We start from the raw sequence: 26556 nt of genomic DNA, 5'->3' as shown, positions 1-26556 counted from the left end.
ACCACCACCTAGAATCAAAGTAGAAGAATAGGGAGGTTGAAAGGCTTAGAGATTATGGTTGAGAAACTGGAAGAAGTATGTTAGTGAAGCCTTGTGACATCACACTTCCAGGTGTATTGTTTTGTCATACTAAAGTGAAAAGGTATTTGGAGTCAGGATATAAAGGAATACTAGAGAAAGCTGAACAGAGACCTACTACTGTGAAGTAATATGATTTCAGAAGTAAAGAAGCCAGAATGGCAGTTGGGTTGGGGGGCCACAGGAAATGCGGGCACATGATACAATTTATAACCCTTAATTTTTTTTTTTTTTTTACAAAATAATTCCCCTTATCATTTTTTTTAAGAGGACAGGAGTGTTTCAGAGATTAGTACAAGGAATGAGTAAGCTCTTGACTATGAAATCTGCAACAATAGGTCATAGTGCCTCTAGTTCTTTGAGATTGTTGTTGTTTAGTTGATAAGTCAGGTCTGACTCTTTTTCGATCCCATGGACTATAGCCCACTAGGCCCTTCTGACCATGTGATTTCCCAGGCAAGAATTCTGGAGTGGCAAGTGCACAGTGCCAGAACTGTGCAATTGCAGAGGCATTGTGGGGTTTATATTGATTCATATGGGTCTATAATCTTTCTTTCCCCCACATCTGTAGATGAGAAGTCAGTTATTGAGAAAAGTAAATCAGAAAACTGAACTAATTAGTGAGTTGGAGAAACATGAGTGGAGGGTCTTTAAGGGAAGCCAACATAAATTAGTATATTAGGACATCAGAGCCTGAGAGATTAAAGAAGGGAAAAAAAAATCTTTCAGGTGTGAGCCTAATAGTGGCTCTTCATTGAGTCAAAAGTTCCCATCTAAATAGGTTAGTGGGGATGAAGAACTGAGAAAGATGTGTTGAGTATTAAGGGTCCCAGAGAGACAGGCAAGGTTGGGAGAAAAAGAGGGAGTGGGAGAGAACGTGGAAACATATCGTTGGTAAATCCCACCATTGAGAACTTTTTATTGCTCCAAGAAAGGTTCATGGAAGACTGAGAGAAATTAATGGTGGAGAATATGTCTCAAGTGTCTTAAAAAACTGGATGTTTGATGGCAACTCACAAGTAGAGTTATTTTACCTTGCTGACCCAAGGGTCATCTGTAATTTAAGTTTTAAACATTTTCATACCCTCTTGGTGTATGTGTGTGTGGCATAATATCTTGACATGCAAATAAAGTTTGGGGTGGGGGTTCCATTCTACATCTGCAGAGTGACTATGACAATAGGATAACGGGTTCTGTGGATACTAGTAAGCCTCCTTTTCCAGTTGCTCTTGTCTTCCCAGTGGGCTCCAGAACAAAGTAGCCACGGTGGCAGGGATGAAAGTTATGCACGGGCTCAGCAAAAACCTACTACCTCGGGACTTCTCTAGTGGTCCAGTGGTTAAGCATGTGGTTAAGATTCTGTCTTGCAATGCAGGCAACAGAGGTTCAATCCCTGATCGGGGAACTAAGATCCCACATGGGAATATTCAACTAAGCCACGCCCCTAGGCCTGGTCGCGTCCCAGCTCCGCCCCACAGGCCTAGTCAACGAAGCCCCGCTACGGGCCTGGTCCTGCTCCAGCGTCATCCAACGCCAAGTCCTCGGCTGACCCGGCTCCAAGACCCACTCGGGTCTCTCCCTGGAGGAAACTAACACTTCTCCGCTTGCCGCGGGAAGCTGCCACCGCCCTCCCCAATATCCCAGCTCCCGAGACCCCCCCGCCTTACGCTGTACGTGGCTCAGAAACCGGAAGCAGCAGCATGCTTCTGCGCGTGCGCGAGCGGGCGGCCTTGTCTTCTTGCATCTCTGTCTAAATCTGATAGAAATTTTCCCATCCAGTTCGACCCAGCCGGCCCCAAGTCTGGTGCTCGGGAGGTGGAGAACTCGGCCTTGGGATCTGTGGTCAAAAGGCTGCCGCTTGGGCTCCCCGCCGCTCCCGGGGTCTGTAGCAGCCGCGGCCGGTCCCAAACTTACTGAATCAGGAACTCTGTGAGAGTCCAGCAGTCGGGGTGAATCAGCTGCAGGCAAGAGTTGAGGAGCTATTCTCGTACTTAATCGGCCTCCAAAAGCATCCTCTGCTCTCTTTCCGGAAAGGAAAAGCATCCTTGCCATTCGGGTCACGGGGACTTGAGCCTCAACCTCGTCTCTGTGCCGGTCTGTGGATTTCGGTTTGTTCGGTGAGTGCGGGGTGACGTTTGCTTAACTCCGTCCGCATCGCTCCCTTCCAGGTGCAAGAGATACATTTTAACCTGTGATTTCTTTTTCTCGGATTGTGGGAGTTAGTTTGCTACATTGTATTCAGCTACATACTAGTGAACTGATTACTTAGTATCTTTTTAACCCCTGTTTGCCGGTTGCCGCTCTGAACGTTGGTCAATTATCCATAGATTTTTTAAAAATTTCACACCCGAAGTGTGATCATATGCCACTTTTAGCGTTTTCTTTTTCATTCCTTGTATCTTATATTTTTGTTTATTTAGTGCATTTGCCAGGACTTTCAGTTCAATGTAGAAAAGCATATAAATTGCATCCTTGCCTTGTTCCTGATCCCAGAGGGAATTCTGTCATTTCATTATTAAATAGGATGTTTGCTATAGGTGTTTGTAGATAATATATATATTTTCTAATTAAAGCCTATTTCCTTCTAGTCCTAGTGGGTTAAATTATTATCATCAATGGGTATTGATGGAGATCAGTCACTATTTTGTATTGAAGGGGATAAGTCCTATGATCTTTTTCTATTGATGTGAATTATATTTAACGTTTTAACTATGTAAATCATTTAAACCACGCATCATTCCTAGGAGGAAATGAACTTAGTTTGTGATTACTATCTTCATTATTACTTCCTGGACTGTACTTAATATTTTAATATTTTGCCCTTGTGTATACGAATGAGATCTTTCATATATATATGTGTGTGTATGTGTGTACATGTACATAAATACACATATATTTGAGTTTCGAGTCCCTTTCTGGTCTTGTAAATACACGGAAAACACCAACTCAACAACAAAAAAATGGAATTATGAATCCTTTGCTTGCTTGGTGAACCTGTCTGTAAAAGTCTATAGCTTCTGTTTCCTTTGTAGGTATGTTCTAAACTGCTATTTTTTTTTTTTTTCTTTAATGACTGTATGTAAACAGGTTTTGTGTTTATAGTTTTGTTAACTTTTTTCACTTTATTTTTTTTTTAAATTGAAGTATGGTTGATTTACAATGTTGTGTTAATTTCTGCTCTGCAGCAAAATGACTTATACATGTATACACATTCTTTTTTTATATAGTATATTCTTTTTCATTATAGTCTATCCCAGGATATGGAATATAATTCCCTTTGCTATGCAATAGGACTTTGTTGTTTATCCATTCTATAGTTTGCATCTACTAATTCCAGACTTCTAGTCCATCCTTGTCCTATCTCCTCTCCCCTTTGGTAACCACAAGTCTGTTCTCTATATCTGTTGAGTCTTTTTCCATTTTGTAGATCGGCTTGTTTGTGCTACATTTTAGATTCTGCATATAAGTGATATCATATGGTATTTGTCTTTCACTTTCTGACTTACTTCACTTAGTGTGATAATTTCTGGCTGTACCCATTTGCTGCAAATAGTATTATTCCTTTCTTTTTTTAATGGCTGAGTAATGTTCCATTTTATATATGTACCACATCTTCTTTATTCATTCCTCCACTGATAGATATTTAGGTTGTTTACCTGACTTCACTGTTGTGAATAGTGCTGCTTTGAACATAGGGATGCATGTATCTTTTTGAATTGCTTTACTCCAGATATATGCCCGGGAATGGGGTTTTTGCATCATACGGTAGTTTTGTGTTTAGTTTTTTAAGGAACCTTACATACTGTTCTCCACAATGGTTGTACCAGTTTACATTCCTACCAACAGGTAGTAGGGTTCCCTTTTTTCCATGGGAGAGAGTGTGTTCTAATTTCTTTGATTTACATGCAGCTTTCCAGCTTTCCCAGCACCACTTGCTGAAGAGATTGTCTTTTACCCATTGTATATTCTTGCCTCCTTTGTTGATGATTAATTGACCGTAGGAGTATGGGTTTGTTTCTGGGCTCTCTATTCTGTTTCATTGATCTGTATGCCTGTTTTGTGTGTGTGTGTGTAAATACCACACTGTTTTGATTACTATAGTTTTGTAGTGTTGTCTGAAGCCTGGGACAGTTATGGCTTTTGCTTCATTCTTTTTCCTCAGGATTGCGTTGGCAATTCTGGGTCTTTTATGATTTCATATAAATTTTAGTATTATTTGTTCTAGTTCTGTGAAAAATGTCATGGGTAATTTGATTGCTAAGTCACTTCAGTCGTGTCCAACTCTGTGCGACCCCATAGGTGGCAGCCCACCAGGCTCCCCCGTCCCTGGGATTCTCCAGGCAAGAACACCGGAGTGGGTTGCCATTTCCTCCTCCAATGCATGAAAGTGAAAAGTGAAAATGAAGTCGCTCAGTCGTGTCCGACTCTTAGCGACCCCATGGACTGCAGCCTACCAGGCTCCTCCATCCATGGGACTCTTCAGGCAAGAGTATTGGAGTGGCTTGCCATTGCCTTCTCCAGGTAATTTGATAGGGATGGCAATAAATCTGTAGGTTGTTTTGGGTAGTATTGCCATTTTAGCTTTTCTGATTCTGTTTTAAGTTTTTAAAAATATCAAATATCAAAATATCAAATAATTTATGCACAACTGACCCTCAAACAGTTGCATGGGTTGGGGTACCAACCCTCCAGCAGTGGAAAATCTGAGTTTAACTCATAGTCAGCCCTCAGTATCCAAGGATTCAACCAATGGCCCATCCTGTAGTATCTGCAGTATTTAAGTGAACACATGCATTTCAAACCTATGTTGTTCAAGGATTAGGGTTAGTTGTGGTGGTTTAGTCACTAAGTACTGTCTGACTCTTGTGACCCCATGGACTGTAGCCTGCCAGGCTCTTCTGTCCATGGGATTCTCCAGGCAAGAGTACTGGAGTGGGTTTCCATTTCCTTCTCCAAAAGATATCATTAATTTTGTCATATATATATATATTTTTGCACCTTTATGAGGTTCTTTTTCTGCTATTATACGTCAATGGTTAACCTATCATTACTAATTTTTCTTCTATAGGAATTGATATTTATAAATACAATTAACCCTTGAACAACATAGGTTTGAAATGCATGTGTTCACTTATATGCAGATTTTTTTTTTTTTTCCCACTATTAAATACTGCAGATACTACAGGATGGGCCATTGGTTGACTCCTTGGATACTGAGGGCTGACTATGAGTTAAACTCAGATTTTCCACTGCTGGAGGGTTGGTACCCCAACCCATGCAATTGTTTGAGGGTCAGTTGTGCATAAATATATGTGCCACACCAGCCATTGATTTTTTGTGTTATTTGAAACAGTTCTATTTATTTATTCTTAAAAAATTATTTTTGGCTGCACTGGGTCTCCATTGCCAAGCATGGGTTTTCTTTGGTTGTAGTGAGTAGGGGCTACTCTTCTTTGCAGTGCATGGGCTTCTCATGGTGTTGGCTTCTCATTGCAGAGCACAGACTCTAGGTGTGCAGGCTTTGGTAGTTGCAGCATGTGAGCTTAGTAGTTGCAGTGTGAGGGCCCTAGAGTGCTGGCTCAGTAGTTGTGGTGCACAGCTTAGTTGCCCTGTGGCATTTACAATCTTTCTGGACTAGGGATCAAACCCCTGTCCCCTGGAGATTCTTAACCACTGGGCCACCAGGGAAGTCCTAAAACAGTTGTTTTAATTTCCTGCTTCTACCCTGTCACATAAGTGGTCCTGACTTGCTAAAGGTAAATGTGTGTGTATCTCCTTATCCCTATAATGTGATATATTTTTATATAGCATATACCATCACCTGATAATATTTTGTTAATGTACTGGTCCTCCTTAAAACAATTATAAGACCCAAGCACTTTAGGATTTTTCTATTTTGTTCAGTGCTGTGTCTCCTATGATTGCACATAGTTGGACAGGGCAAATATTACCTAAATAAATATGAGAGGAAGGAGCAGGAGGTAGGTACCTTAAGGGGAGCATCCTTGTTGAAGACATAGGGCTTAGTCAAGAGAAGGAGCTCAATGGCAGGAATAGAGATGCAAATGTAGAGAATGGACTTGTGGATACAGTGGAGGAAGGAGATGGTGGGATGAATTGCGAGAGTAGCATTGACATATGTATGCTACCATGTGTACAACGGATAGTAGAAAGCTGCTGTATAGCACAGGGAGCTCAGCTTGCTGCTGGGTTACAACCTAGAGGGGTGGGATGGACGTGGGTGAGAGGGAGACTCAAGAGGGAGGGAAAATATGTAATTTGTAGCTGATTCACATTGTTGTATAGAAGAAACCAACATAATATTGTAAAGCATTTGTTGTTAAGTCACTAGTGAAAGTGAAAGTCACTCAGTCGTGTCCAACTCTTTGCAACCCCATGGACTATACAGTCCGTGGAATTCTCCAGGCTGGAATACTGGAGTAGGTAGCCGTTTCCTTCTCCAGGGCATCTTCCCATCCCAGGGATCGAACCCAGGTCTCCCCTGCATTGCAGGCAGATCTTTACCAGCTGAGCTACCAGGGAAGCATTCAGTCTCTAAGTTGTGTCCAACTCTTTGCAACCCCATGAACTGCAGCATGCCAGGCTTCCCTGTCCCTCATCATCTCCCGGAGTTTGCTCAAACTCATGTCCATTGAGTCAGTGATGCCATCCAGCTGACATCCATCTTCTGTCATCCCCTTCTCCTCTTGCCCTCAATCTTTCTCAGCCGCAGAGTCTTTTCCAATGAGTTGGTTCTTTGCATCAAGAAGCCCAAAGTATCGAAGGTTCAGCATCAATCCTTCCAATGAGTATTCAGGGTTGATTTCCTTTAGGATTGACTGGTTTGATCTCCTTCCTGTCCAAGGGACTCTGAAAAGTCTTCCCTCCAATTAAAAATAAATAAAAAAAGAGAAGGAGCTCAAAGATAAAACAGTTGAAGGGAATACTTTATTTGTTTACTCTCCATGGTGTGCCCGACAGCATTCTAGGCTAGACCCCAGTAATGTTAGGGCATAGGGGCCTCACTGACAACTAAATTGTAAGGTATATGTTCAGAAACACACTCTTTGGGCATTTAGCTTTGAAGGTAAACACACCTGGATACACACCCTCCCTTAGCTTTCTAATTGGATAACATTGAGCACATGTCTAAGTGACTTAAGTTTCTACTGGCTCTACAATACGTATTTGGTCCACTGAAGTGAGAGAGACTGCTGTGTTTTCATTATTTGAAATTCATGCACTAGTGCTGTGGATGCCACTGTCAGAGATGACACATATGCCAGCTTCACTTCAGGTGTTCTTGTTATGCTGTGACTGTATCTCCTGTACAGGCAAGATTTAACATGAGATGTCTTCTCTGCCACCTGCATGTAAAATTCAGTCGGTTGTGCTGTTTCCCAAAAACCAGGTTTTGGAGACCCTGCAGCCCTCAGAGGGAGAAGATCTCATAGTCAGAGATTGAGTAGTAATACATGTAGGCCTGCCAGGCAGTGCAGAAATAAATATTGGGTCTGGAACCCCTGGAGATCTGGCATACAAGTCACACTTTCCTTTGAGATGGAATGTATATTCTTACTACTGAAGGCATTCTCTTATGTTTTTAATGTTTTCATTATCATGGGCAGATTGACAGCCAAATTTTTTTAGACTCTGGCTGACTTACTTACAAAATGGACTCTTAAACCTTTTTTTTTTTTTTAATGATCTACAAGAATGAGAGGACTGTTTCTAGCTCTGGAGGAGATAAAATTGCTCCAACTTAAAAAAAAAAACACACCTTTTTATTTTGTATTGGGGTGTAGCTAATTAACAATGTTGTGATAGTTTCAGGAGAGCAACTAAGACACTCGGCCATACATATACATGTATCCATTCTTCCCTAAACTCTCCTCCCATCCAGGCCTCCACATAACATTGAACAGAGTTCCATGTGCTACACAGTAGGCCCTTGTTTGTTATCCACTTTAAATATAGGAGTGTGTACATGTCCATTCTAAACTCCCTAACTATCCCTTTCCCCTATCCTTCCCCCTGGCAACCATAAGCTCCTTCTCTATGTCTGTGAGTCTCGTTCTGTTTTGTAAGTTACTATTAGTATTTTTTTTCTTGCTCCATTTTCTCACAAGATCAATGTGTATTTGCTTGGGTGTGCAGGGTCTTTGCATGTGTGTGTGTGTGTTTTGAGGAGAATGATCACTCATAACAGACGTGCTGCCAAATCCACAGTCTTGATTGTGGAGACTGTGGGGACACCCAGATTCTCATGTCTTCTTTCTCCTGTCTCAGCTGTAACATCTCACTACTCTGTCTTTCTTCATGAAGGGAACATGGAGGAAGAGAGAACAGCTGCTGAGTTACAGAAAAATGTGATACAGGTAAGTAAGAGCTAATAATTCTCCAAAACAATATTTCAATTCCATCAGCTTATCTATGTCCTAAATTTAGAGCAGAGATCAAGAACCTATTCCTACATTGGGTCACATAGTAAGCATTTTAGGCCATAGTTTCTATTTTACTCAGTTCTGGTATTTTATTGTTTTTTGTTTGTTTGTTTTGGGCAGCTTGTGGGATCTTATTTCCCTGACCAGGGATTGAACCTGTGCCCTCAGCAGTGAAAGCATGGAGTCCTAACCATTGGACTGCCAGGGATTTCCCATCAATTCTGCTATTTTAGTGTGAAAGCATCTATATACAGTGTATAAATAAACGTTTTATTGTGTTCCAGTAAAACTTTACTTATACAAACAGGTGATAGGCTGGTTTTAGTTCATGTTCTATAATTTACAGCTCCTGGGCCTAGAGTGTAAGAAAATATGACTGACTGTGGGCCTGGGTTGAATGTTGTGTTTCTTGCTGACTTCTGGGCTCCAGGTGTATGGGGGGAAAAAGAAAAAGAAAAGGTCCTTGTCCCTTGGGGATTTAAACCTCATCCAAATTTTATCTAGTGTTTTGTGTTGTGCTGATTGCTATGGTGGGGAATAAGGAAGCAGGTGAACTTGTTTCTGTAACAAGGATTTTTTTTTTAATAGTTTTTTTTTTGTTACAATAGTTTTTCTATTTTGCAGTAGAATGTTTTGTTACACTTGTTTTTTCTGTTTTCTGTTTTGGTTTTTTGGCCCTAAGGCATGTGGGATCTTAGCCCCTCAACCAAGGATTGAACCCACATCCCCTGCATTGGAAGGCACAGTCTTAAGCCCTGAACCTCCAGGGAAGTCCCTCTAACAAGGGATTTTTGCTTCTTTCAATGTGGAAATTGTCATTTCATTTTTAGAGCATTTCTCTCATTTCTGCAATATGTTCTGGATGTTCTTGATTATTGTAAGAGTGGAACTGGTCACCATCAAAGAGTGGAAAGATAAATTTAGTGTTTCAAAAATGTTGTTAAATTTATGAGACAGAATTTGATCAGTCAGGATGCTTAGATAGAATGAGAAAGATCTGATGACTGAATCCTAGGGTAGATATTTGGGAGAAAAGAATCTTTTGAACTTCCTGTGAGTTGATTCTCAGTTCCCCGTAGTGTCAGCCTCATTCAGCCTCCTGCACATGCTGGGGGAGTTGGTACCTTTCTGAACAAAGTATGTGGAATGTTTTAGGACACAGTGGTCTTCGAGGATGTGGCTGTGGACTTTACCCAAGAGGAGTGGGCTCTGCTGAATCTCGCTCAGAGAAACCTCTACAGAGATGTGATGCTGGAAAACTTCCGGAACCTGGCCTCATTAGGTAAGGATGGTAACATTCCTCCAACGTTCTGTTATTTAGAAAACAGCTTTATCTTATAAATTGCCCTTGTTCTAGGATTTGGGTTGAGAAACTGGAACAAATTATTAAATAAGACAGACATGGTCACTGACCCCAAGGAGCTTATAGTCTAGTGGCTTCACCATGAAAATAAACACGTGTATTGTTAAAGTATTTCACCAATATAAAACAAACAAAAGAATTAGTGAAAATTTCCTTACCCATTTTGCCACTGGCACTGAATGCAGAGTTTGCATTTTCGCAGGGTTGTAAAGTTTTCATTTTCTCTCAGAGTACTGAAAGCATTATTTTTCTTCATTCAGTCATTCTTTCATTCTTTAAGCGTTTTTTTTGAGGGTGAATTTGTATCAAACCCTTTTGAATATATACTATAGACAATAAGATGTCATTGTATTCAAAATGCTTCAGTAATGGAGAAGATAAATATGAAATTAACATGACGAAAAGAAAGAAAATAAACATATATATTGAACCTGCTTTTCCTTTTTCTTGTGGTCAGAATCCTCAAGGAGGATTATCAAGTGTATGTGGTGTGGGCACAGGCTTCAGGGGTCACTTTGGGGGACAGGGAGAAAATTGGTGGTTTGGAACCTTCTGAGAATTTTACTGCTATTAATTCCCTGTACCCAAAGACCACCAGTTTAACAAATTGGGTTTATTCCTTGGAGCAGTGAGGGAGAAACACATGTCATGGGGAACAATGCAGTGTGTTAGAAAGTAAATATAGGATTTATATACTTAGGTCGAATGATTTGGGGGTAGGTCCATGACAACAGGCTGTTCTGTTTTCCTAGGCCTTTCATAACAAAGTGCCACAAACTGGGTAGCTAGGAACAACAGAAACTTACTCTTTTACTTAAAAAAAAAACTTCCTCTACCTCTACTCCCCACTTTTATTCTGTAGCTAGGCAACTATTTTATTTATTTAGGTTGTGCTAGGTCTTTGCTGCACTTGGACTTTCTCTAGTTGCAGTGAGTGGGGCTACTCTTTGTTGGGGTGCGTGGGCTTCCCACAGTGGTGGCTTCTGTTGTCGGGGAGCCCAGGCTTTAGGTGCGAGGGCTTTGGTAGGTAGTTGTAGGGTGCGAGGGCTTCAGTAGTTGTGGTGCATGGGCTTAGTTGCTCCATGGCATGTGGAATCTTCCTGCCCCAGGGATCGAACCTGTGTCTCCTGCCTTGGCAGGCATCTTTTGTACCACCTGTACTACCAGGGAAGTGTGAAATTTACTCTTCTAAATTAAAGAGATTGGAAGTCTGAAATCAAGGTGTCATGATCCTTCTGAAGGCTCAGGAAAAATCCCTCCTTGTCTCTTCCTAGCTTTTGGTTGTTGCTGGCAGTCCTTGGTTGGTAGCCACATCTCTCCAATCTCTGCCTCCATCTTCATAGGGCCTTTGTCCTTTGTCTCTACATCTTTCTGTCCTTGTAAGGACACCAGTCATTGCATTTAGGGCTTACCCTAGTCGAGTATAACTTTATGTTAACTTGATTACATCTGCAAATATCTGTTTCCAAATAAAGTAATGTTCTGAATTCTGGGTGGACATGGATTTTCTTTTTTCCAGTACACTCTATTTTTTCTTAGAGCAGTTTATAGGCTCACAGCAAAATTAACCGGCAAGTACAAAGATTTCCCATAAATGCACTGCCTTCTGCCAGAGTAGTATATTTATTACAGTGGATGAACCTATATTGACACATCATTATTACGGTAAATCTCAAGTTTGTATTAGTGTTCACTTTTGTTGTTGTACTTTGTTACAGTTTAGATAAATATGTGATGACATTTCCACCATTATGGGCTTCCCTGGTGGCTCAGTAGTAAAGAACCCTCCTGACAATGCAGCAGATGTGCAGTTTGGATCCCTGGGTTGGGAAGATCCTCTGGAGTAAGAAATGGCAATCCACTCCAGGGTTCTTGCCTGGGAAATCCCATAGACAAAGGAGTCTGGTGGGCTGTAGTCCATGGGATCATGAAAGAGTAGGACACAACTGATCAACTAAACAACAAGCATCCACCATTATAGTATCAGAGAGTAATTTCACTACTCCTAAAAATCTTTTATCCCCCTCCACCCCAATTTATCTCTCCTTCCCTCCCAACTCCTGGCGGCCACTGATCTTTTTACTGTTCTCATAGTTTTGCCTTTTCCAGAATGTCATGTAGTTGGGATCACACAGTATATAGCCTTTTCAGATTGACTTTTTTCACTTACTAATATGCATTTAATGTTCTTCATCTCTTCATGGCTTGATGGCTGATTCTTTTTAGTGCTGAGTAATATTTTGTTGTCTGGATATGCAATACCAGTCTGTTTATCCATTCAGTCACTGAAGAAGACCTTGATTGCTTCCAAGTTTTGGCAATTATGAGTAAAACTGCTATAAACATCCACATGAAGGTTTTTGTGTAGATGTGTTTTTAACTCCTTTTTGTAACTTCCAGAGAGCATGATTGCTTGCTTATATGGCTAAGAGTATGTTTAATTTGGTAAGAAACTGCTTTGTATTCCAAAGCAGCTGTACCATTTTGCATTCCCACCAGCTCCATATCCTCACCAGGACTTGGCCATTCTTTTAGGTATGTAGTGGTGTCTCATTGTTTTGATTTGCATTTTCCTGATGACATGTAATGTGGAACATCTTTTTTTTTCATATGCTTATTTGGCATCTATGTATCTTCTTGGTAAGGCATCTGTTAAAGTATTAGGCCCATTAAAAAAAAAAAACTTAAAAAATTTTTTATTGAAGTATAGTTGGTTTACATTGTTGTATTTAATGTCTGCTGTATAGCAAAATGACTCAGTTATACATATATATATATATATGTGTATATATATATATATATATATATTCTTCTTCATATTCTTTTGGAGAAGGAAATGGGAACCCACTCCAGTATTCTTGCCTGAAGAATTCCATGAACAGAGGAACCTGGCAGGATATAGTCCATGGGATCGCAAAGAGTCAGACACGACTGAACAACTAACACTTTTCATTTTCTTTTCCATTATGATTTATCACAGGATATTAACTATATTTCCCTGTGCTATACAGTAGGACCTTGTTGTTTATTTATTCTATATATAATAGTTTGCATCTGCTACTCCCACACTCCCAATCCATTCCTTGCCCTTGACAACCACGAGTCTGTTCTCTGTGTCTGCCAGTCTGTTTTTGTTTTGTAGATATGTTCCATTTGTGTCGTATTTTAGATTCCACGTATTAAGTGAGAGCATACGGTATTTGTCTTTCTCTTTTTGACTTACTTTGCTTAGTATGATGATCTCTAGGTCAATCCATGTTGCTGCAAATGGCATTATTTAATTCTTTTTAATGGCTGAGTAATATTCCACTGTATATGTATACTGCATCTTCTTTATCCATTCATATGTTGATGGACATTTGGGTTGTTTCCATATCTTGGCTATTGTAATAAATAGTGCTGGTTTGAACGTTGGGGTGTATGTATCTTTTAGAATTATAGTTTTGTCTGGGTATATGCACAGGAGTGGGATTGCTGAATCATATGGCAACTGTACTTTTTGTTTCTTGAGGAACCTCCATACAGTTTTCCATAGTAACTGCAGAAGTTTACATTCCCACCAACAATGTAGGTGGTTATTCAGTTGCTAAGTCATATTTCACTCTTTGTGATCCCATGGACAGCAGCACACCAGGCTTCACTACCTTCACTATCTCCTGGATAGTGTAGGAGGGTTTCCTTTTCTCCATACCCTCTCCAGTGTTTGTTATTTGTAGACTTTTTAAAATTAATTAATCTTTTATTGAAGGATAATTGCTTTACAGAATTTTGTTGTTTTCTGTCAAACCTCAACATGAATCAGCCATAGGTATACATGTATCCCTTCCCTGTTGAACCTCCCTCCCATCTCCCTCCCCATCCCACCCCTGTAGGTTGATTCAGAGCCCCTGTTTGAGTTTCCTGAGCCATATAGCAAATTCCTGTTGGCTGTCTATTTTACATATGGTAATGTAAGTTTCCATGTTACTCTTGGCATACATATTTGTAGACTTTTTAATAATCACCATTCTGACTGGTGTGAGGTGGAACCTTGTTGTTTTGATTTGCATTTCTCTAATAATTAGTGATGATGAACATCTTTTCATGTGCCTGTTGGCCATTTGTATGTCTTTAAGAGAGAAATGTCTAGGTCTTCTGCATGTTTTTCAATTTTGTTGTTGTTGTTATTGAATTGTTTGAGTTAAGGAGCTTAATTTTGGAAATTAAGCTCTTGTCAGTCGCATCATTTGCAAATATTTTCTCTCAGTCTGTAGGTTGTCTTTTTGCTTTGTTTATGGTTTCCTTTGCTGTGCAAAAGCTTGTAAGTTTGACTCAGTCCCATTTGTTTATTTTTGCTTTTCTTTCTCTTGCCTTGGGAGACTGACCTAAGAAAACATTGGTATGATTTATGTCAAAGAGTATTTTGCCTGTGTTCTCTTATAGGAATTTTATGGTGTCTTGTCTTTTAAGCCATTTTGAGTATAGTTTTGTGTATGATGTGAGGGTGTGTTGTTGTTTCCTTGATACACATGCAGCTGTCTAGAGTTCCCAACATCACTTGCTGAAGAGACTTTTTCTCCATTGTATATTCTTACTTTGGCCTATTAAAAAAAAATCAAGTTATTTTCTTATTGTTGAGTTTTAAGACTTCTGTGTATATTTTGGATAATAGTTCTTTATCACACATGTCTTTTGCAAATATTTTCTCCAAGTATGTGGCATGTCTTTTCATTTTCTTGACAGTGTTTTACTCAGAGCAAAAATTTTTAATTTTAATGAAGACCAGCTTGTCACTTCTTTCTTTCATGAATTGTCCTTTTCAGGTTACCTATTGGCTTTAAAAATAAAAAGTTATTTTACCAACAAAAAAATAGTTTACTTGGGAATAGTAGGGGAATTGCAATTTGAGATAAGATAGCTATAACAAAAGCCATTGGCAAGTCCACAGAACAATGGAGAAGAATGTAATTTTGTAGAGAAAAATGAGGAAATTGGGAAAGGTTGTTTTGGATGAAAGTCCACTGGATAAAGGTGAGAGTTCAGGGTGATGATGGCTGAGTTGCTGGAGTAGTGATTTTTGATAGGAGATGTGATGTACATCTTTTCCTGTTAGGATTATAATTGGTGATTCTTGGGTCTCTGATGAACAATTCTCCCTGTAATTAATGTTGTAAAGAATTAGATGAAAACTTCCTCTTCTGGCCTCTCAACTCCATTTTAGTGAAGTTTTCCTTGATTAATTTTCACATATCTAACAAATCACTAGATCTTAGGGCATCTACATTTTTTTCCCTGTTATCTTTTAGGAATTCCATAGTTTTACGTTTTACATTTAGATTTGTGATCCATTTTGAGCTAATCTTTTACTCTCTATTGATGGACCCCAATTATCCCAAAGCCCTGTATGCCTCCCTGTGTATTTTGAGTTAATTTTTTGCAAGCCTATGTCAAGATTTTTTTAAAAAATGTACCTTAATGTCTAGTAGTTGTTTTAGCACCGTTTGTTGGAAAGACTTATTTTTTTCTCTATTGTATTGCCTTTGAGCCTTTGTCAAAGATAAGTTGACTATATTTATGTGGGTCTATTTCTAGACTCTCTATTCTGTTCTGTTGGTCTATTTAGATATGAATTTTTGAGGGTCACTGTCACCTCAGTTCACAGGTGTTCATTTTAGATTGGATGCTGACAGAAAGCAGGGGAAATTCTAGTAATACTTTGTCCCTAGGCTAAATCATGAAGTAGCTTTATTTTGTTTCATTTTATCACCGTATTAGAGTAACCTTGTCTAAGATTGGTATTCGGAGATTATTTATCTTCAACAGGAGAACAACATATCCTACCTGTGAGTATTGGACCAGCTTTTAATAATATCGAGGTCTATGTGTGAATATCAGATCAGTTCTATTCATCAGACTGCCCCGTCCCCTTAAAGATAAATTAGATAATTTTTTTGCAGTTAAATTCACACTTGTGAAACAGTTCACCTCAGATTGTGACTTGAACCCGTGTGCCAGAGTTTGAACTCATGTGCCAGGACTCGAACTTGGCCAAAATCCAGTTTGGAACTTGAACTCATGAGGCTGGAACTTCAGCCTGGCCAAAACTCATGGTCTTCCAACTGAGATCACATACCTGGTTTCTGGACTTAATGATGGTCAGATTCTTTGTATCTCAGTGCGAAAGGAACAGCAAGAAGCAAACTGATAGGCAAAAAGTAGATTTATTAGTATAAGATGCTTGTAAGAGATGTAAGTGGATAGGTGAGGGAGCCCTGCACTGAGGATTAAGTGGGCTATAATTTAATGTCAAAGGAAAGTGGGGGAGGGGAAAGGACTGCCTTCTTTGAGTTGATTTCAGGCTTACATCACTAGCTCCTCCTTTGTATCAGGCACAAGAATGTCTGACCCTGTGTGGTCAAACTAGAATTGTCATGTGTGGATGCATGCTCAGTCCTGTCTGACTCTTTGAGATCCCATAGACTATAGCTCACCAGACTCCCCTGTCCCTGGAATTTTCCAAGTAAGAATAGTGGAGTGGGTTGCCATTTTCTACTTCAGAGGATCTTCCCAATGTAGGTGTTGAACCTGTGAATCCTGCTTTGGCAGGCAGAGTTTTGACCACTGGTGCCACATTGTCATAGCACTTATTCAAATCAGTAGAAGGGTGGTGACATTCTTATTTCACCTAATGACCTGGGGCATATCTTTTGCATTTATAAATTGCATTATAGTTAAACAAGCCTGCTTTCTTCCACCACGGTCTAATAGCTTTTTGAGCATCATTAACTTCCACAGAGTACATCATGAGAAACGCTGGGCGGGCAGAAGCACAAGCTGAAATCAAGATTGCTGGGAGAAATATCAATAACCTCAGATATGCAGATGACACCACCCTTATGGCAGAAAGTGAAGAGGAACTAAAAAGCCTCTTGATGAAAGTGAAAGAGGAGAATGAAAAAGTTGGCTTAAAGCTCAACATTCAGAAAACTAAGATCATGGCATCTGGTCCCATCACTTCATGGGAAATAGATGGGGAAACAGTGTCAGACTTTAATTTTTTGGGCTCCAAAATCACTGCAGATGGTGATTGCAGCCATGAAATTAAAAGACGCTTACTCCTTGGAAGGAAAGTTATGACCAATCTAGATAGTATATTGAAAAGCAGAGATATTACTTTGCCAACAAAGATCCGTCTAGCCAAGGCTATGGTTTTTCCAGTGGTCATGTATGGATGTGCGAGTTGGACTGTGAAGAAAGCTGAGCGCCGAAGAATTGATGCTTTTGAACTGTGGTGTTGGAGAAGACTCTTGAGAGTCCCTTGGACTGCAAGGAGATCCAACCAGTCCATTCTAAAAGAGGTCAGCCCTGGGATTTCTTTGGAAGGAATGATGCTAAAGCTGAAACTCCAGTACTTTGGCCACCTCATGCGAAGAGTTGACTCATTGGAAAAGACCCCGATGCTGGGAGAGATTGGGGGCAGGAGGAAAAGGGGATGACAGAGGCTGAGATGGCTGGATGGCATCACCGACTCGATGGACATGAGTCTGAGTGAACTCTGGGAGCTGGTGATGGACAGGGAGGCCTGGCGTTTTGTGATTCAAGGGGTCGCAAAGAGTTGGACACAACTGAGCGACTGAACTGAACTGAACTGAACTTCCACTGGTCTCTTAAAGTTCCCTAGGTTTCCCTCTTTATCTATAATCCACTACTGGGACTTCTGCATAACTATCCTGTATGACTATCCTATTCTATCCCTATCACTTGCTTTAGAGTATCAGAAGAGCAGTTTTTGTTCTGTTTCATAGAAATATTTGTGGTAACTCATTGTTTTCCCGCATGATATACCTTTTTATGTGAACAGGGTATCCACTACACAAACCGTATCTGATCTTACAGTGGAAACAAGAGGAGGACCTAGAGACAGTGGAGAGAAGACTCTTTCCAAGGGGAGCATCAGTAAAGCAAGAATACTTGATGTAGTTGGGGGATATTACATTTGGAAAAAATAATGTAAAATCAAAATGAAGCTTTGTTTTGTCTGAGGAAGCTGAGCTTCCACAGATACCTTAGATTACTATTTTATTTATTTAAAAATGTTTTATTTTTTTAGTGTGCTGGATCTTCATTACTTTGCATGGGCTTTTCTCTAGTTGCAGAGAGTGGGGACTGCCCTCTAGTTGCAGTGCTTGGGCTTAGTATTTGCAGCTTGTGGGCTTGAAGGTGTGGGCTTAGTAGTTACAGCACACTGGCTTAGTTGCTCTGTGGCATGTGGAATCTTCCTGGACCAGAGATTGAACCAGTGTCCTTACATTGGCAAGTGGATTCTTACCCACTGTGCCACCAGTCCTTGATTACTATTTTGACTTTTCTTCAGTCCTCTTACCTGTTCCTTGTTCTTGGCAAAGACCACATTTTGTCTTTGTAATGTACTATTTGGTCATGTGTGTTTTATTCCGTTTCTTTTTGTTTTGTTATCCTAGTAATATCTCATTTATGCTACCATCAGTTTCCATCTTCATGGGATTATTTCCTAGTCACTTTACTATTTCGACCGTGTGCTTATTACCAAAGTCCTGAACCAGCTGTACTGCCAAAGTCCTTTGCTCAAGGGTACCTTTGCTACTTTGTTTCAGGTTTCGAGATTCAACTTAAAATTAATGAATCAGTTGCTCCACAAGATGCTTATGGAAAAATATCCAATGAACAGGATGTAGCAGGATTCAAAAACAGTGATTCCTCATTGTCCATTTTACATAAAATCTGGGAATACCATGATGTTGATTATCAGAACAGAAACCACAAGAGAAGTTTGAGGTAAGTGTCATTCATATAAGAGAAAAGTAGTGTCTCAGGAAAGAATCTTAAAATATCACAGAATTAAAAAAAGAAAAATCTAAACCTTAGTCAAAAATTGTAATTTCATAAAGACTTTTCATAAGATATTTTTTTCACAAGTGAGACTTGAGCCCTTCCATGTTGACACATAAATCATTGAGCAACCATCATAAAAATCTCATAAGTCAAAAACTCAGTCATAATATTGCCTGTCTTAGAGCACTATGTGAGTACTTTCATCTTATCATTGGACAGGGCAGAAAAACACACATAGTCACTGAAAATGGTAAAACTTTACTTGCCACTAATAATGTGCTTTTTATTTTTGAAAGAATTCATGGGATTGAGAACATCTATGAACATAATGAAGAAAATCAGTGTGGCCAAACCGTCAGCCAAATTTCACATCTTAATATACCCAAGAGAACTACTGAAGTAAGAGCCTATGAGTGCCATGTGTGTAAAAAGGCCTTCATAGATCATTTATCCCTGAAGAATCACATTAGGTCTCACACTGGTAGCAAACCCTATCAGTGTAAGGAATGTGGGAAAGCTTTCCATTTTTTTGCTTGTTTTAAAAAGCATATGAAAACTCCCACTGAAGAGAAACCCTACGAATGTCAGGAATGTACCAAAGCCTTCAGTTGTTCTTCCTTCTTTCGGGCACATATGAAGATTCATGCAGGAAAGACAAGTTGCGAATGCAGGGAATGTGGGAAAACCTTTAGCTGTTCTTCATCCCTCACAGAACACAAAAGAATTCATAGTGGAGATAAGCCTTATGAATGTAAGGAGTGTGGGAAAGCCTTTAGCTGTTCCTCCTCACTCTCCAAACACAAAAGAATTCACAGTGGAGATAAGCCATATGAGTGTAAGGAGTGTGGGAAGGCCTTCAGTTCCTCCTCTCACCTTATCATACATATAAGAATCCATACTGGAGAAAAGCCTTATGAATGTCAAGAGTGTGGGAAAGCCTTCAGTGAGTCCTCGAAGCTCACTGTACACGTTAGAACACATACAGGCGAGAAACCCTATAAATGTAAGGAATGTGGGAAAGCCTACAACTGTCCATCCTCCTTGAGCATCCACATGAGAAAACACACAGGGGAAAAACCCTATGAATGCCTAGAATGTGGGAAAGCCTTCTATCTTCCCACTTCCCTGAATACACATGTGAAAAATCAGAGTAGAGAGAAACCCTATGAATGTAAAGAATGTGGAAAAGCCTTCAGTTGCCCTTCGTCCTTTCGAGCACATGTGAGAGATCACACTGGAAAGGCGCAGTATGAATGTAAGGAATGTGGGAAAGCCTTCAGTCGTTCCTCATCCCTCACTGAACACTTAAGAACTCATAGCGGAGAAAAGCCTTATGAATGTAAGGAATGTGGGAAAGCCTTCATCAGTTCATCCCACCTGACGGTACATATAAGAACTCACACTGGAGAGAAACCTTATGAATGTAAGAAATGTGGAAAAGCCTTCATTTACCCCTCAGCTCTTAGGATCCACATGAGAACACACACTGGGGAGAAACCCTATGAATGTAAGGAATGTGGGAAAGCCTTTCGCCATTCTTCATACCTGACTGTCCATACAAGGATGCACACTGGAGAGAAACCCTTTGAATGTCTGGAATGTGGGAAAGCTTTCAGTTGTCCTTCATCCTTTCGAAGACATGTAAGAAGCCACACTGGTGAGAAGCCCTATGAATGTAAGGAATGTGGGAAAGCCTTTGTTTGTCCCGCTTACTTTCGAAGACATGTGAAAACTCACACTAGAGAAAATGTATAAAGTAAGGAATGAGGGAATGTCTTTAATGCTTTTTCAAAGCTTAGGGAGCGTGTGAGATCTCACACTGTGGAGACACCCTATTTTGGAAAAACCCATAACTGAGAGAAACTCTGTGTATGTAAATCATGTGGTAATACCTCCATGACCATCACTTATTGTGTTGTAAGAAAGTTCATACTCAAAACAAAGATCAGTGCCTCATCCTTAAAGTGGGCTACTGCTGGCTCATTGGTTTCCAGTTTAATTTTCTGATATGAATGTTTAAGGTCATAAATTTCCTCTAATACATTTCAGCTCTAGCCCCATATGTTTTATTATGAGGTGCTTTTATTTTGGTTCAGCTGTAAGTGTTATTTCTATTACAGAGTTTTCTTGACCCATCAGGCATTTAAAGTATATATTTTTTATATGTAGGCATGAGTGATCTTTTATTATTATTATTATTAGTTACTAACTAATTCTCTTTGTTCTCTAAGTGTGTAGTCATTGTGGTATTGACATTCTAGTATTTGTAGTTTCTTTGGTAAATGGTAATTTCATTTTGATCTAGTATGGTGGAAACTGGAAATTGCCTACCCACTATTCCCCCCAACCCCACCTCTTTTTTTTTTTTTTTTTACAAAAACATTATTAGTTTTTACCATTAAAAGCTTTCCCTGTCTAATAACTAATCCAGTGGAAATCAATAAGTGCAAAAGCCTTGATAGAAGAATCTCATCTGTTATGGTATTTTTGTATTTTGTTCTTTATCCTTGCTTATGACTGGGAATTGGACCCAATGTTTTGAACGTTTACAAAAGAGACCTTGCAACAGGAAAGCTACAAGTAAAGTTGGTTGGGCTGTCTTATGTTGTGGTACTTTGGACGTGGCTGGGACTGCATTTCCCAGAGTCAGTTCTTTATCTAGTTCCAGGTTTGAGTTGTCTAAAATAAGAGTTTGTGTGAAAATTGGAAGGCAGAGGGAAGAAACCATTATTCTGAGTTTGTGGGGGCAATGAGACAGGGAGACAGATGCATGGGGGCCTGGCAAGCTTCAGTTTCCAGCTTTTTCCCTAATTATTGGACTCGCTGATCAATACTGGCTCAAAGCAGAACACAAAATGCTTGACTTTCATTATCTCAGAGGCAGCCATTCCATAGACACCTCCATAAATTTCTCCATCATGGCCATACACAGCTTCTTGGATTTTTCTGGCAAGTTCTTGCATTGTAATTTTGCTGATATTACAGCTCCTCTGGCACATCTGTTGACTGCATAGAGTTGGCTCCAGTTTGGATCAGGGTTGTTGTCATCTACATGGTCCAAAGTGTGCTAATCTTAAGTGTACAGCTTGATGAAATTTTACACTACATACTGTGACAAACAGAACTTTCCCAGGATTTCAGAAAGTTCATTCATCTGCCTTCTCAATAATTGCTCTGGGGACTTTCCTGGTGGTCCAGTGGCTAAGAATCTGTCTGCCAGTGCAGGGGGCTGAGGTTTGATCCCTGGTCAGGGAACTAGATCTCACATGCCACAACTAAAGATCCTGCATACTGCAACTAAGACTTAGTGCAGCCAAAAAAATAAATAAATAAAATTAAAAAAAAAAAAATGTGTTGCTCCACAATTTTGGCTTTGATTATAATTTATTAAGTTTGCTTGTTCTTGATCTTCATGTAAATGTTAAGATACAATATGTACAGTTACATATTTGGCTTCTTTTTTCAATGTCTAATTTGCCTCTTAATTGCTATTTTGGCAGACTATGAACTTATGTCTCTTGTTACATGCTTTGAATATAAGAATGAAATTACTGAATCATAGGATAGACTTTATGTTTAGGTAGGTATTCCAGTTTTTCAAAAGCAATTCTACTTATAATCCTAAAAGCAATGAATGAAGGTCCTAACTGTTCCACATGCCTGATTAGCACTTTCTAATTTTAGCTGTTCAACACAGAATGTACTATTATCTTGTTTCTGGTTTTAATTTGCATTTATCTGATATGTAACAATGGTGAATACTTTTTTATATGCTTATTGATTATTTGGATATCTGTTTTTTTTTTTTTTTTTGGCTGTGTGACTTGCAGGTTCTTAGTTCCCTGACCAGAGATTGAACCTGGGCCATGATAGTGAAAGCCTGGAATCCTAACCACTAGGCAACCAGGCAACTCCCTGGATATCTTCTTTCTGGGGGATACCTGTTAAAGCACTTCACCCATTTTTGGTTCCTTTTCTGTTTGAAAGGTTTCCTATGGTTGTGTGTGTGTGTGCTCAGTTGATCAGTCATGTCCAGTTCTTTGCAACCCCAGGGACTGTAACCTCTAGTCCCCTCTGTCCATGGAATTCTCCAGGCAAGAATACTGGAGTGAGTAGCTGTTTCCTTCTCCAGGGGATCTTACTGACCAGAGATAAACCCCAGGTCTCCTATAATGCAGGTGAATTCTTTTCTATCTGAGCTACCAGGGAAGTCAGGTAAGCCCTGACTATAGTTAGATCTTGAGAATTCATCTTCTATCTGGCAGTTTGCATACTTTGATCAATATCTCCCCATTTTCCCCATCCCTAGTCCCTGGAGAAACTGGTTGCATGAAATCAAGATTAAATTGTGTAGAGTCCACAGAGATAAGAAAAGAGATCTATACCTGTGGCAGTGAATGTAGGAGCATGTGAGAATACATAGCTGAGATCTAAAAATATTATAGAAAATCGTAATTTTTATTGGCCCCATTTTAAAACTAAGAAACTGACATTTCAATAGGCTGGGTAGCAAAGTTTTTAGAAACAGGTATTAATAGTTTCAGCTACAATTCATACTTAGAGTTACAAGTTGATTCAAAAGAGGAAATATGGACTTCACTTTCATGAGAAGACTATAAAAGAATTTGGGAGCCATGTCTTAAAATTGCCACCTTTGTGCCTGATCAGTCACTCAGTCATGTCCAGCTCTTTGTGACCCCATGGACTGTAGCCCACCAAGCTCCTCTGTCCATGGGATTTCCCAGGCAAGAATACTGAAGTGGGTTGCCATTTCCTTCTCCAGGGGACCTTCTGAGCCAGGGGTTGAACCCACGTCTCCTGTGTCTCCTGCATTGGCAGGAAGATTCTTTTGCATTACATCACCTGGGAAGCCCTTCCTCTGGTTACTTATCCTTTTTAAATGTATGTATATGTCTCTGTCTAGTTACATACATATACATAAAACATCTGTTGTATATTATATATATGTAAATTATGTATACTATATATACCTGTATTGCAGGTATATACTATATATAAACTGTATTGCAGATAATTTTTCCCAGTCTCTGGCTTGTCTTCATTCTTTTCATTTTTGTAAACTATAAAGATAATTAAATAGTTTTGACTACAGAAAAATCTTTGGGTATAACTAATTGCAGAGATGGCTGGATCCTGGAGCTAAAAAGATGTTATCTGGATGAATTCTGTCTCCATTCCTTGACTGTGCATCTTTCTGCATTAACTATTCTTCCTGGTGGGCTCTTTCTCTCCACAGTGGCCCTCAGAAGATCCAAGCTGCTTTCTTTCCAGGTTGATGTGTTAGGGAGAAGAGAGTGATTATCATTATGACCAATTCCAATATGCCTGTTACAGTACAATCTGATTGGCTTACTTGCCAACTGTTATCAATTCATTGTGGCCAGAGAAATACGATTCTTTGGTTGGTTTAGGAGTGGCTTCTCACTGAATCTTGTTCAGTTGATAAGTCATGTCAGAATCTTTGTGACCCAATGGACTGAAGCACACCAGCCTTCCCTGTCCTTTACTATCTCCCGGAGTTTGCTCAAACTCATGTCCATTAAGTTGGTGATGCCATCTAACCATCTCATTCTCTGTCACCCCCTTCTCCTGCCCTCAATCTTTCCCATCATCAGGGTGTTTTCCAATGAATTGGCTCTCTGCATCTGGTGGTCAAAGTATTGGAACTTCAGTTTCAGTAATGGTCCTTCCAATGAATATTCATGATGTATATGGTGAAGGGAGAAGGAACTTCAGTTTCAGTAATGGTCCTTCCAATGAATATTCATGATGTATATGGTGAAGGGAGAAGGCAGCAGGGGCAGATAGGGTATAGTAATAGACGTAATAATAACATTAGCCAACACAATATGCTTACTCTAATCTTAGCAGTGGGAGGGAACTATGAAGTCTGGGGATTCTCAGCCAGCCATAGTTCAAGAAATCTTTCAGAAAGGTTTGATTATGTTACCATCTCTTTTGATTGCCGAATATGATTTCTCAGTCTTTACATAATTTTGCAATATTTTTAGATACTTGGTAGCAAGAACCTTCCAACCTTTTTATTCATCAAGATTGTCTTGCCTTCTCTATTTCTCACTTGATTCTATATTAATTTTAGGATCTCCTTAGCAATTTTCACAAATCTTTTGGGACTCTGCTAGGAATTGCATTGACTTTATAGAACAACGTGAATAAAATTAACGTTTTACAACACTAAGTCTTCCAATTGATGAGCCTACTAAAATTGTTCATTTATCTAGGTCAGCTTTAATTCCTCTTAACAGTTTTTTTTTTTTTTTGTAGTTTCTATTATAGAGGTCTTGAATAACTTTATTTCTAGGCTTGTGGTATGTTTTCCTTTGTAAATATTTTAATTTAATTTTTGATTTTGGAGGCTAGCACATAGAATTGCAGTTTTTTTTTTTTTTGTACATTGATCTTTTATTCATGACATTTATAAATTCAATTATTTATTCAAATGGTTTATGAGTTATTTTGGATTTTCGTTGTATACAATCTTGTGAACACCAATAAAAGAAAGTCTTACTTGATTTCTAAATTTTACCCTTTCTTTTTCTTCTTTATAGTAATAAATAGAAATGATGAAAGTGAACATCTTTGCATTCTTCCTGATCTTAGGGGAAAATGTTCCATATTTTGCCATTAAGTATAATAATAGTTATAAGTTTTTCATAGATAACTTTTAAAAATAAAAGGAATTCTGTTCTACTATCTATTCCTCAATTGTGAAGATGTTTTTGAAAAAAATACCTTGTAACTTAAAAAAATCTTTTTTTAATATAAATTTATTTATTTTAATTGAAGGTTAGGTTACTTTACAATATTGTATTGGTTTTGCCATACATCAACATGAATCCGGAGGATAATTGCGTTACAACATTGTGCTGGTTTCTGCTATACAATAACATAAATCATCCATAATCAGCCATAAGTATATATATATATATATATATATATATATATACACGAAGAGTTTTTAAAATCATTAATGGATAATGGATTTTATCTAGTGCCTTTTCTGTCTATGTCAGGGTCTTTAAAAATCATTCCTTGGTCTCTTAATGTGGAGAATTACTACATTCCTTGCTTTTCAAGTGGTAAGACAACCTGTATTCCTGGAATAAACCATACTTGGGAATGTTATAGATTAGCTTATTAACCTATTCATTTTGCTCTATTCAAAATGCTATTAAAAAATTATTTCTGTGTCTGTGTTAATGAGGTTTGTCTTGTAATTCCTTTTATGTCAGTATGCTTTGTATCAGGTTCATGCTGCCTCATAAAAGTTGGAAACTGTTCTGAAGACTTTATATGAAATCTGAACTGTCTATTATCTATTCCTTATATGTTTGGAAAAATTCACAAGGGAATCTATATTTGGGTTTTCTTGACAGGAAACTTGTAAAATAGTTTTACTTGTGAATTTGTGTGTGTGTGTGTAATGCTCAGTTGTGTCCAACTCTTTGCAACCCCATGGACTGTAGCCTGCCAGGTGCCACTGTTCGTGGAATTTTCCAGGAAGAATACTGGAGTGGGTTGCTATTTCCTACTCCAGTAGTGATTTATATTGAATGTATAAATAGACAAAGATTATTTAAAATTTGTATTTGTTTTGCTATATTGTATCTGTCTATTCCATAACTTTCCAAATTTGTTGGTCTAAAGTTATTAATAAAATCCTATAATTTATTTTTAATGTCTAAAAGCTGTAATGATACTAATATCTCCTTTTTCATTCCTGATCTTGGTAATTTATGTGGTCCCCCTTTTCTTCATCTTGGTAGGGATTTAGATATT

At 39.0% G+C, this 26556-nt stretch overlaps 1 protein-coding gene across 2 annotated transcripts; it reads left to right on the top strand.

Annotated features, from left to right (window-relative positions):
- Positions 1 to 1603: 1603 nt before the first annotated feature.
- ZNF699 (zinc finger protein 699) lies at positions 1604 to 26451 on the top strand. Of its 2 annotated transcripts, XM_019964101.2 has the most exons (6): positions 1604 to 2195; positions 8404 to 8456; positions 9678 to 9804; positions 17726 to 17820; positions 18461 to 18678; positions 19032 to 26451. In XM_019964101.2, the coding sequence occupies exons 2-6, from the start codon at positions 8409 to 8411 to the stop codon at positions 20488 to 20490; spliced, it is 1947 nt and encodes a 648-aa protein (XP_019819660.2). In that variant the 5' UTR covers positions 1604 to 2195; positions 8404 to 8408; the 3' UTR covers positions 20491 to 26451. The 2 variants fall into 2 exon arrangements, with proteins under 2 accessions (XP_019819660.2, XP_019819659.2); XM_019964100.2 differs by lacking the exon at positions 17726 to 17820 and having other exon boundaries at positions 1608 to 2195; positions 18498 to 18678.
- Positions 26452 to 26556: the final 105 nt, after the last annotated feature.

Source organism: Bos indicus, chromosome 7 (genome assembly GCF_029378745.1).
Source record: "Bos indicus isolate NIAB-ARS_2022 breed Sahiwal x Tharparkar chromosome 7, NIAB-ARS_B.indTharparkar_mat_pri_1.0, whole genome shotgun sequence".
NCBI classification, from domain to species: Eukaryota; Metazoa; Chordata; class Mammalia; order Artiodactyla; family Bovidae; genus Bos; species Bos indicus.
This window is presented reverse-complemented; position numbering and strand designations above follow the sequence as displayed.

Bases quoted from the DNA above. Each gene is read 5' to 3' on its own strand.
- ZNF699 (XM_019964101.2), top strand. From the start codon at position 8,409: ATGGAGGAAGAGAGAACAGCTGCTGAGTTACAGAAAAATGTGATACAG. The intron at 17,821-18,460 runs GTAAAGCAAGAA...GTACTGCCAAAG, and splicing joins TCTTTCCAAGGGGAGCATCA to TCCTTTGCTCAAGGGTACCT. The intron at 18,679-19,031 runs GTAAGTGTCATT...TATTTTTGAAAG, and splicing joins AACCACAAGAGAAGTTTGAG to AATTCATGGGATTGAGAACA.